The sequence below is a fragment of the Nannospalax galili genome, unplaced genomic scaffold (assembly GCF_000622305.1).
Source record: "Nannospalax galili isolate Female #2095 unplaced genomic scaffold, S.galili_v1.0 scaffold290, whole genome shotgun sequence".
NCBI classification, from domain to species: domain Eukaryota; kingdom Metazoa; phylum Chordata; class Mammalia; order Rodentia; family Spalacidae; genus Nannospalax; species Nannospalax galili.
In genome coordinates this window covers 5447007-5458135 of record NW_008331486.1, presented here as the reverse complement: position 1 = coordinate 5458135, position 11129 = coordinate 5447007, and the positions used below count along the sequence as shown (strand labels likewise).

Sequence of the window (11129 nt, the reverse complement as noted above, 5' to 3'; positions counted from 1 at the left end):
CGAGCCCTGGTCCCCTCCTGTCTTCTGTAATCTGGCCTCTCTGCTACCAACATATTGTGGGATCTCATCTCCCTGAGCACCAGTTTCTCCAGCACCAGTATCACAGAAGTCTGACCTTGAGACCCCCACCCCCACCCTAGCTCCCCGGGGTGATGTGGGCACCGTGGGGGGTGACAGAGGAATGGAAAATCCCGTGCAGGCACAGCCCCCTAGGGGTGCCTGGAGGGGATGCCGACTCTTGCGCGGGTTTTCCATCAGGGGCCCCGTCCGGTCCCTGCTCCCTCCTCTCACCTCCTCCCTTCTCCCTCCCTGCCATCGCGCTAGAGTGCTGGCTTCCCGGCATGCCACGCGCTGGCAGCCTTATAAACAGGCGACTGCGAGGACGGGCAGGGCACGCACTGGCCCCAACGCCCACCGCTCCCTCCCCCAGGTCAGTGTGGGACTGCCTCACCGTCTGCGGATGTGGATGCCTGGGGGCGCTTCCTGGGAACGCTTCCGCCCGGGGAGTGGGGAGGCGTCACCTGGCAGAGGGCAGGGGAGCCAGTGCCAGGCTACCCTTGGGTTTGTATGTCTGTATGTATGTAGCCATGGCTATGAGCTGTGTGTATTTGTATATCTGTGTTCCTTTAGATCTGGGTGCATGTGCTGTGTGTGTGTGTGTGTGTGTGTGTGTGTGTCCCTCTCCCAGTCTCCTAGACCTCTTTGTCCCACGCTGGCACTCCTGGGGCTCCAGGTCCCATGTCCTTGGCACATTCCAGCTGAGAGGGGCCACCATAGCCCAGAGGACCTGGGCAGGGTCAGTCCACATGCTCCCAAGGCCAGAATGTCACTTCAAGTTTTGGGAAGACTTAGATGTTGGACCCCTGACACAGCCCCTCCCTGCAGGAGGCTCATGTAGGAGCCTTGGGGTCAGCACTTGGGGCCTTGCTCACAGCCCTGGTCAGCTGCTCACCCAGGACACTTTAGCAGCAGCAAGACAGAGAGGTCCCTTCTCTGCCCAAGGTCACACAGCTGAGTGATGGGAGCTGAGATTTGAACCCGAGCTGATTGCCAGCCTCTGTGAGGGCTGCTGTTGGGCAACATTAGGAGAAGCAGGCCTTAAGAAGCAGTCCTTCCAGGCCTTAGCTCCCCAGGGTACCTAAAGGACCACTCAGTCACACTAGGAGTTGCTGGAGCCTTGACCCAGGAGGACTTATAAGGAAGGTCTGGGTGCTTAGCCTGTAACCCTACTCTGCCCAGGACCCCTGGCCTCCTGAAGGCCTCCTCACGACCCAAGTTATTTTAGACCAAGGAAGTGGCAGGTGTCTGTGGGACAGAGGGGCTTAGGTTACCAGGAGGGGGCAGGGCAGGTAGGGTGGGTGACTTCCAAGGACTTCCCAGTGGCTGTCTCTGGCCTGGGACACTCCTCCCCGGGCAGCTGCTGAGTGACTGGGTAGCTTCACTCTAACTTCTACATACTCAGCAGGCCCCGAGGCTGTAATTCAGACATCAGACAGACCTGTCCACAAAGCGGCTCCAGATCTTTCTCTGGTTCTGGGCGCCAGGCCTGAGCTTGACCCCAGCCGGACCCTTCAGCTAGTCTGCCTTCCTCTGCAATTCCATCCTCAGATTGGTTGTTAGTGCTATGCTCACCCCTGGACAGGCCCAATGAGATGGGCAGCCCCAGACCTGTGGTGAAACAGAGTGGCCTGACACCTTGTGCTGAATGTCTTGCAACCTGAAGTTTGAAGAAGGTAGCACAGCTGTCAGCGTGTGATTGTGGGGTAGAGTCTGGGAAGGCTTCCTGAAGGAGGCCTAAACAGCAGCACTGAGTATAGCACTACAAAGGCCTAGAGGGGGGACATCTCAGTAGACAAGAAAGCAGGGGACAGATTGCTAGGTTGAGGGGTTCAGGCTTGGTTTGGGGGGCTGAGAGGGCCATATAAGAGGCTGTGAGTAGGAGAGTGACATAGCTGATGCCAAGGAGAATCCATCCGCCCACTGCTTGGTGGGCCTGTAGAGTCCGGAGGCTGGCTATGATCCAGAATCATGGTGGGGAGACAGGAGAGAGGTTGAAAGGGAGGAGGATGGTAAGTGGATGGGCAGGGCAGAGGTGGGACGGGGAAGCATGCATGGTGACATAGAGCTGGTTACACAGGTGGGGAAGGGGAAGTCCCTGGGGTCTGAAGCCAGGATGAGAGGGCAGAGTGGGGACCAGGACAGAAGTCAGGGAGTGCAGAAGGGATGCAAACCCAGGGTGGAAGGCCAAAGCACGAGCAGTGTCAGTGGGGACTAGGGGTCTTGTGATGGGTGGGAGGGGAGTGAGGAAGCAGTTCTGAAGAGACTTGGAGGGGTAAAAGGGTTGTGCAAGTAGAGAAGGTTCACAGGACGGAAGGAAGGACGAGTTGGGGATAGTGAAGAAAGGTCTCCAAGGGGGATGTGGCTGGGGATGTGTGAAATAGACCTGGGCCTGCCTTGGGCAGGAGTTGGGGGTGGGGAGAACCCACCTTACTGTGAAAACTGGAAAGAGCCTGGTGTGGTAATGTCACTCCTGATATCCCAGCACTCAGGAGGCTGAGGCAAGAGGTTGCTGTTAGTTTGAGGCCATCCTGGACTACATAGTGAGCTCTAGATCAGCCTGGGCTACAGAGAGAGACCACCCTGTCTCAAACAAACAGAATTAAAACAAAACAACCAAAAAACTGTAGAGGACTATGCCCCAGGGGGTCTCTGGATCTGTGTGCCTTAGGGTACCCTCATGCCCACATGTCCTGTCCCCAGGCAAGCAGATAGAAGGTGCTTGACAACCTTCCCAGAGCCTGGGGATCGTTGTCAAGGCACCAGGCAGACTCTGGTCTCATGCCCTGGGAGTAAAGGGAGGCTCTCAGTGGGCGGGTGCTGCTGCTACACCCTCTGTGGCCGCCAACCAGGTGCCTCCAGCAGACCAAGGCACATGGGAGGGGTGCCTGGGCCCTGGCTCAGGTGAGGTGGTAGAAGAAAAGAAGGAAAGTGACTTTCCCAAGGTCACCCTGCCTCCTGGGTGGCCCTTCTATCCTCTCTGGCTTCCAGTTTGTGTCCTGATGTGGAGCCTGGCATTTACCCACTGCTGCCGTGGGTGGGGCTTGTGGAGCCTGAGCCAGAAGTGGGAGGGGAACCCCTCAGTCCTGCCTGTGTCTTGTCTTACAGAGCACTGACCCAGCTCCCAGCACCTCAGGATGGAAGGTACGAGGTTCCCCTCCTGGCCTCAGTGTACCCATGTGTAAAGGGGGTGTGCTCTCGAAGAGAAGGCTGGGAAGGTTGGAGGGGGCCCCAGCTCCCTCCTCTGGCCTGTCATGGGGTGCTTGGCATCAGTACTAATTTTAGAAACAAGGCCTTCCTGGGGCTTCTGGGGCCCCAGAGCTCACCTATGCTGGTATTTATAGCCAAATCTTTTTCTGGAGAAGATGGGTGTTGGGGAGGGGGCTGCCCTGTGCAGCAGCTCCAACTCTCCCAACTACAGCCTAGGGAGGACAGGCAAATCCTTGGCCCTGCTGTCTTGAGTCTTCCTGGCTCCTATACGCTGATTCGTATAGAAGAGACTCGAGAGAGACTCAAGGTGGGCAGGGAGCCCAGAGTGGGCTGGTGCTGGCTCTGGCAAGACCATTCGTCTAGTGCCTGGCACTGGGGCCTAGCCTGGATGGCTCTTAAAGGCACCTGACTGCCTCCACTACCTGAAGCCTGTGAGCACTATCCCACTCCCTCAGCTACCTCAAGCTGTGCCCTTCTCTGACAGTTCTATGCTTCAGTCTCTCAGGAGTAGTCAAGCCCACCTCCTTCTGTGTCAGGAACAGAACAGAGAAGGTGTTCTTTCCTGAAGTCACACAGCAAGCAAGGCTGTGGCCCAGCTCCAATTCCCTAAAGGGGGAAATCCAAGAGAAAGCCTCAGGTTCTGCTTTGGGTTCATTTGTCCCTTGAGTAAGCCCTTCCCATTCTAGGCCTCAGTTTCCCTCTGTACACTGGGTTGTGAGGTCCTTTTTTTTTTTCAGCTATGGAACCCAGGGCCTCATTTACACTAGACTATGCTCTGTCATCCATTATACCCCAGCCTCCTGGGCTGTAGGTTCTAAGAAGGCAGTTTGGGAAATTTAGCTCACCTCCCTGTCTGGGCAAGAGTTCTACTTGCCCACCACAACCCTCTTGCTTGGCAACCATCTCCATGGCAACATATGTTGTGGTTGCCAGCTCCACTTTTGTACTGCTGGGGCAATGGGAGGATCAGACCAGGGAGGAAAGGGTAGGGGACACTACGGAACAAAATCATGGGGTGCTGCTTGTTTAGCTAACCCAGTGAAGAGGGAGACTAACCCCCTGCAGTCCAGCACCCTCAGGGAGGCGCCCACGGAGTCAGCATCCCTATTCCTTAGCTTTGCCTGAGTTCCCAGCCTCCAGGCCTTTGCCTGGGCGGGTCCCTCAGTCTGGAACACCATGTGCTCATCCTCACTCTCTCTGCTCAAGCCTGGGTCACAGAGGTGACTCTAGCTGTTTAGCTAGTGACTGAGTCCTGCTTCCCTCTTTCTTTCCACAGAGAAGCTGAAGAAAACCAAGATCATCTTTGTGGTGGGTAAGTTGCAGGTAGAGATGAGGTGTGCAAGCAGGGAGGGTCTGCGCAGGTGCTATAGGAGCCTGGGCCTGGGGCTGCACCTTGGATTCTGAACGTTGTCCCTCCAGGGTCTTTCCTCCTTGGGGTTTCTGAATGGATGGGTGCTTGCAGGTGGGCCTGGCTCTGGGAAGGGCACCCAGTGTGAGAAGATTGTGCAGAAGTATGGTTTCACCCACCTCTCCACCGGGGACCTCCTGCGGGCTGAGGTCAGCTCTGGCTCAGACAGGGGCAAGAAACTGTCAGCAATCATGGAGAAGGGTCAGCTGGTGCCACTGGTGAGTGAACCCTAGTGGGTGGGGGATGATAAGGCTCTGAATAGGGGTGGAGGGTGGGGAGAGGAAGCCAGAAAAACCTGTGATGCACTAGTAAGAGTGACTGTGGCTCTCTCTTGTTCAGAAGCTTGCCATGGCTCCCCATTGCCCCTGGCAGAAAGTGGCTACCAGAAATTCTCAAGACCCTGTGGGATGTGGCCCTTCCTCCCACTCTCAAAAGCCCCCAGCTCCTTGGCTTTTCTATCCCCAACCACACTCCTTCTGGATGGTGGAATGAGCTTTCCTCTCCGCTCTCAGACCCTCCTGACTTCCCAAACACGAGCTCAGACCCCCTAACTTTATACTGGAGTGGTCCTCTTCTTTCATTTTATTTACATTTATTTATTATTTATTTATTATTATTTTATGAGTATTCTTGTATTGCCTGCATTGTAAGTGTACCCGTGTTGTGCAATGCCCAAGGAGGTCAGAAGAGGCTGTCAGATCCCCTGGGACTGGAGTTATGGACAGTTGTTAGCTGCCATGTGGGTGCTGGGATTCGAACCTGGGTCTTCTGCAAGAACAACCAGTGTTCTTAACTGCTGAGCTATCTCTCCAGCCCCCACATTTATTTATTTTTTTAATCTTTTATTTATTTATTTATTTTTTATTTATTTATTTTTTTTTTGGTCTTTTTGAGACAGGGTCTCCCTGTAGCTCCAGCTGTCCTGGAACTCACTATGTAGACCAGGCTGGCCTTGAACTCATAGAGATCCGCCTGCTTCTGCCTCCCGAGTGCTGGGATTAAAGGCGTGCACCACCACGCCCAGCTTATTTATTTTTATTTTATGTGTATAAGTTTATTACCTGCATGTATGTAAGTGTATCCCTGTAGTGCAATGTCAGTGGAGGTCAGAAGAGGGCATTGATTGAAACCCCTGGAACTGGAGTTACAGATGGTTGTTAACCACCATGTGGGTGCTGGGAGTTGAACCTGGGTCCTCTGGAAGAGAGTCAGTGCTCTGAACCACTGAGCTGTCTCTCGAGCCCCAGGATTATTCTATTTATTTATTTATTTATTTATTTATTTATTGGAGGAGGATGGACAAACCATAGTGCCCATGTGGAGTCCACCATGTGGATGTTCAGAATGGAACTTAGGTTATCGGGCTTGACAACAAGCTCCTTTACCTGCTGAGCTATCTTGCTGACCCAGTGGTCCCCTCCTTTATCCATATGTCTTATGTCATGCTTGGAAATATAAATCAACAGTGTCATGGTCCCTTCTCTCCCCAGACCCTGAGTTTGTGGAGGGTCAGGGTGGGGAAGGTCCGTGAAAGCTATGCTCTCAGGTTCAGAACTTTCCCAAGCTGGTAAGGGGCTCAGTGAAGGCCAAACCATTGTCCCACCAGGCCATCTAGAGGAGACCCCTGGCGAGAGGGGTTTGCTGGAACTCACATGCTTAGGGACGAGGGCAGTTTGGGTGTGTCAGCATGTGATGGCCCAGATGGGTGAGGAGGGGAGGTTCAGGCTCTCTTCCTGTGCTGTGCCGGCAGGAGACCGTATTAGACATGCTCCGGGACGCGATGCTAGCCAAAGTGGAGTCCTCTAATGGCTTCCTGATTGACGGCTACCCACGGGAGGTGCTGCAGGGGGAAGAGTTTGAGCGCCGGGTAAGCCTGGGGCTGGGCGGAAGTTCAGAAAGAGGGAGGCATGGAGGGAGGCTCTGGGGTGAGCGTGAGGAGGCCTTTCCAGAGGTCTTCTTGGGAGTCAGAAAGAAAGGTACAGAAAAATGGGATGCACCAGGCTTGGGAGTTCACAAACCTGAGTTCAGCCTCCAGCTTAACCTCTTGAGACTCTGGGCCAGTCTTCTCTCTGAAGCTCAGTTTCCTTATTTGGAAATGGAGGGGAGACCCTTTTATGCAACTGTCTAGAGGGAAGGTGTGAAAATTCAAGTCTCCATTCTCCCCCGGCCCCTGCCCCTCAAGTCTCCATTCTTGTGAGGCTTGATACCCTGTAAACACACAGTCCATGGGTTAGGGAGCAGCCTGGGCTGCCCTGAAAAGGTTAAGCTGATGTGGGGGGGGCAGAATGGGGGGCGGTCATAGTGACATGAGAGAGGAAGGTTCAGCCTTGGCTAGAGCCTTGAATGTTGCGCGGAGAGGAGCCAGTATCCTCTTCCCAGCCATGAGGAGTTTGGCTGGGGAAAGCTGATCTTGACCAGTGATGGTGCTGAACTTCCTAGAATGGATGCCCACCAGGGACATGGTCCATAGAATGGGCATCTCTCATAAGTCCACATGTACATAGGCAGACATGCCTGCACATGAGCCACACCTACATCAGCCGTAGGCAATACAGGATGCACAGGCATGCATAAAGCCAGGCATACTGCACACACATGCACATGTGTGCACTTGGATGCAGCACACACTACAGAGGTACTGCATGTGAACCCATGTATATACATGAGTGCACACATTTACACTCACACAAGGCCATACAGGCCAAACATGGGGCTGTGGGTACTGAGGGTACTGAGGAGACGAGGCAGTAAGGGTGGGGAGATGGCTAACTGGGTATCCTGGTGGGCTGGGGCAGGTCTCAGCTTCCCCATCTGTGAAATGGGAGTTGGTCCGGCTTCCTTCAGGCATGGAGCCTGTGGCCAGATGCCAGGCAGCCCCAAGGGACCCCTTGTCTCTAATCCCTGGCTATGTGAGGTCAGCTGAAACCTTCAGAGCCACATCTAGCAAATAGGGTTAATGAAAGTCCATATCCTCCCTGGGGCTGTTGTGCATGCTGCCTGGGTTACTACAGGCTCAGGATTCTGGCTGCCTCTGGCTGCCTCTGGGAGTTCAAGCACTTGAAATTCTCAGATCTTGACACTAGGGGGCGCAAGGGCTTCACTAAAGAAGGAGGGTTGGGCCTGGAGGTAGGGCCTGCTTCTGCTGGCAAAAGTGCCCAGAACTCCCTTGGGGACAGGCAGTGTCCTGCACCCACTCCCCAAGCTAGGTGCCCATGTCTTGACTGGGAAACTGAAGTCCTAGCCAGGGACACGCTGCCCAGAGGCTTAGCTGTTCCCATAGCCCCACCACTTCTACCAGCCTGTGGACACAGAGCCTGCTGTCCCCTGGGAACTCAGAAAAGCTTAGAGGCTGATGGTTAACGGACAGATGGGGTGACCTTGACGCTTAGGCTGGCCTTTACCACTCACAGTCTTCTGTTAGAAAAGAACCCATGGGGCTGAAGAGATGGCTCAGTGGTTAAGAGCAGCGGCTGCTCTTGCAGAGGACCCAGGTTTGATTCCCAGCACCCACAAGGTGGCTAACAACCATCTGTATAGTTCCAGGGGATCCACACCCATTTCTGACCTTTGTATGACATTGGGTGCACTTATATATATGCATGCACGCCATGGGTACACTTATATATGCATGCAATATACTCATACAGCTAAAATAAAGACAATAAATAAGAATATTAAAAAAAAAAAAAAGAACCCAGCAGACAATCCAGGGTCAGGAGATGGCAGATCACCCCTCCTCAGTCACCACCCAGAAAGCAGGGACTAGGTTCAGTGAGGCCCAGTGGCCTAGCCAAGTTTACACGGCTGGACAGAGGCAGGAGAGATGGTGTGAGTGGCAACACCTATTGGCCTGCTGTGGTGGCTGGGTGAGGACCGACCCAGCTGCAGTCTAAGGGATAGAGGGCCCTGAGGCTATTCGGAAGTCCTGGCCCAAGCCTGAGGCTGTACGGGGAAGGGTGGCTGTGTTTCGCTTAGCTCTGGGGAGACCTAAGGTCCCCCCTCCCTCACTGTAGGCCCAGCCTAGGCTATGCCAGGCCTGGTAGTGATTGAGAGGCAGACTCGCTGCTCCCAGGGATGTATGGGCCAGAAAGGGAAGGAAGGGCAGCCATTGCTGACTTCAGTGTGAGGCCCAGGCAGGGCAGTGGACTCTGTGAAGGCACACTGATGGCTGAACTGAGGGCCAGAGCTTCCCTCCTCCTCACCTCTCCAAGTCACCTTTGTAAGGACTGGCTTATTCCCGTGGTGACTGTGACCTTGCTCAGACTTCCTCACCCTGTCCCACTGTCCTGGTTCCTTTGTCAAGTACTACCCAGCCCTCAGGACTCTTGTCCTAACTGGGGAGGGGGGTCACTAAATAAATCCCTGGAGGCTCATGAGAGGAATGGGAGAGGATGGAGCAGGGAACAGTGGCGTCTATGAGACTGCCTGGGGGAGGGTTAGGGTTAGTCTCAGTGGTGGGAAAGGGCTCTGAACAAAGAGAACTAAGTAGGGCTGGCCTGGAGTGCAGATAAACTTCTGCCTGGAGTGCAGAACGGTGTGGCCAAAGCAAGGTGAGCAGAGGGAGGGGGCAGAGCACTTAGATCTGTAAGGACTTCGGGTTTTCTCTTGAGGGCCCTGGGTAGCCATGGAGGAGGTTTGAGCGGGTGAGAGGCAGGGGAGGTTGTTTTCAGGAAGGTCCCTCTGATGTTCTGGGTGGGGCTCATGTGGGGTTTCAGAGGTGGGCAGATGAGGTAGAAATGGGTCCCAGGGGTATGATGTTCACCTCCTCCTTCCCCCACAGATTGGAAAGCCCACACTGCTGCTGTATGTGGACGCAGGCCCTGAGACCATGACCCAGCGGCTTCTGAAGCGTGGGGAGACCAGCGGCCGTGTGGACGACAATGAAGAAACCATCAAGAAGAGGCTGGAGACCTATTACAAGGCCACAGAACCTGTCATTGCCTTCTATGAGAATCGTGGCATCGTGCGCAAGGTGGGGAGCTCCTGCCTGGCCCAGCCTCTGCTTACCATGTGGCCTTAGGCCAGCCCTCTCCCTCGGCCTCTGTCCTCTCTGACCTGTTCAGTGAGCTGCTGCTGGGGGAGGGACTAGACCCTGCCATGGCATCCTGGCCCTCACATCCCGTCTCCCCACAGGTCAATGCTGAAGGCTCGGTGGACACTGTCTTCTCCCAGGTCTGCGCTCACCTGGACACCCTGAAGTAGTTAAAGCCCTTGGCCAGCTACCAGCCAGCCCCACCCCTGCCCCGACCCCAAGCAGCCTGGCGCGAGCCCAGCACCTCCACCCTGCCAGGCTGCGCACAGACACAGGAAGACACTTTATCCTGTTCCATGGACATCCAAGCACTAAAGGAATTGCCAAGGACGTTTGCTCTTACTCCCTTTTCTTTGCTTGCAAGTGAGGTAATTCATGTAGCCCTGGCCAGAGGCTCCAGCCAGTGCCCTCCGGTTCCTGCCTGTGCCTCAGCCCAGCTCCGCTGTGTCTCCCTCTGGCTATGGTGGAATCCCAGGCCCTTTCTCATCCCAGAACCATGTCAAGTCTGGACAGTCCAGGGGTGGTAGAGAGGCTGCTCCTAGGGTCTGGAGATCAGGTGGCATCTGGTTCCAAGGTTCCGTTCTAGGGTTCCTTACAACTTTGTGGTGTGGCTTTGGCCTCAAGCCCTCATCTCTCTGAGCAAGTTTCTCTCTCTCTCTCTCTCTCTCTCTCTCTCTCTTTCTCTCTCTCTCTCTCTCTCTCTCTCTCTCTCTCTCTCTCTCCTTTCATTTAGACATAGTCTCACGTGTCCCAAGCTGGCCTCAACCTTTCTATGTACTTGAAGACCACCTTAATCCTCCGGCCTCCACCTCCTCTCCCGAGTGCTGGAATGACAGGTCTGTAATACTACTCCTGGTTTATGTGGTGCTAGGGATGAAGTTCATGGCTTCATGCAAGCTAGGCTAGCACTCTACCAACTAAGCCACGGTTTTCTATACCTGATCCTTGGGGACCTAGACAAGGCAAGGGGCCATGAGCACACTCCATCTGGCTATGCTGGTGACTGGAGCGCTGTACAGGGCATAAGGCAGGAAACTGAGGTCAGGGGTGGCCTCCCTGAGGAGGGGGACCCAAAAGGCCCAAAGGCCTCAGCCTGCCCTTTGAACTGCTTCCAGATCGAAAACAGGTTTGGTCATGTGTTGTGTCCCACCCTCCTCCTCCAGCTTCAGCATTAGGACAAGGACACACTGAATGTGGAGGGAATTGTTAGCCAGCACAGAGTTGGGATCAGGGACCAGAGCAGCTTGGCCAGAGTGTGCAGGGGACACCTGGGTGTCCCTGGGAGAGCCGGCTCCCTCGCTCTTCTTCATTTTTGACCTCACTATGTTAGAAGCCTTGATTGATGCTCACCTCTCCTTGGCCCCTGTCCCATCCATCCGTAGTTACTCCCTTCTGGCCCAGAGAGCTCATAGCCAGCGGCCA

The 11129-nt window shown here is 54.8% G+C and overlaps 1 protein-coding gene across 3 annotated transcripts; it reads left to right on the top strand.

Annotated features, from left to right (window-relative positions):
- Positions 1-275: 275 nt before the first annotated feature.
- Positions 276-10771, top strand: Ak1 (adenylate kinase 1). Of its 3 annotated transcripts, none has more exons than XM_008825195.3 (7): positions 276-430; positions 3166-3201; positions 4544-4579; positions 4730-4893; positions 6426-6542; positions 9456-9647; positions 9809-10771. In XM_008825195.3, exons 2-7 carry the CDS (start codon positions 3195-3197, stop codon positions 9875-9877), a joined length of 585 nt encoding a protein of 194 aa, XP_008823417.1. In that variant the 5' UTR covers positions 276-430; positions 3166-3194; the 3' UTR covers positions 9878-10771. The 3 variants fall into 3 exon arrangements, with proteins under 3 accessions (XP_008823417.1, XP_029415681.1, XP_029415680.1); XM_029559821.1 differs by having other exon boundaries at positions 279-430; positions 3049-3201; XM_029559820.1 differs by lacking the exon at positions 276-430 and adding an exon at positions 550-573.
- The last annotated feature ends 358 nt before the right edge of the window (positions 10772-11129 follow it).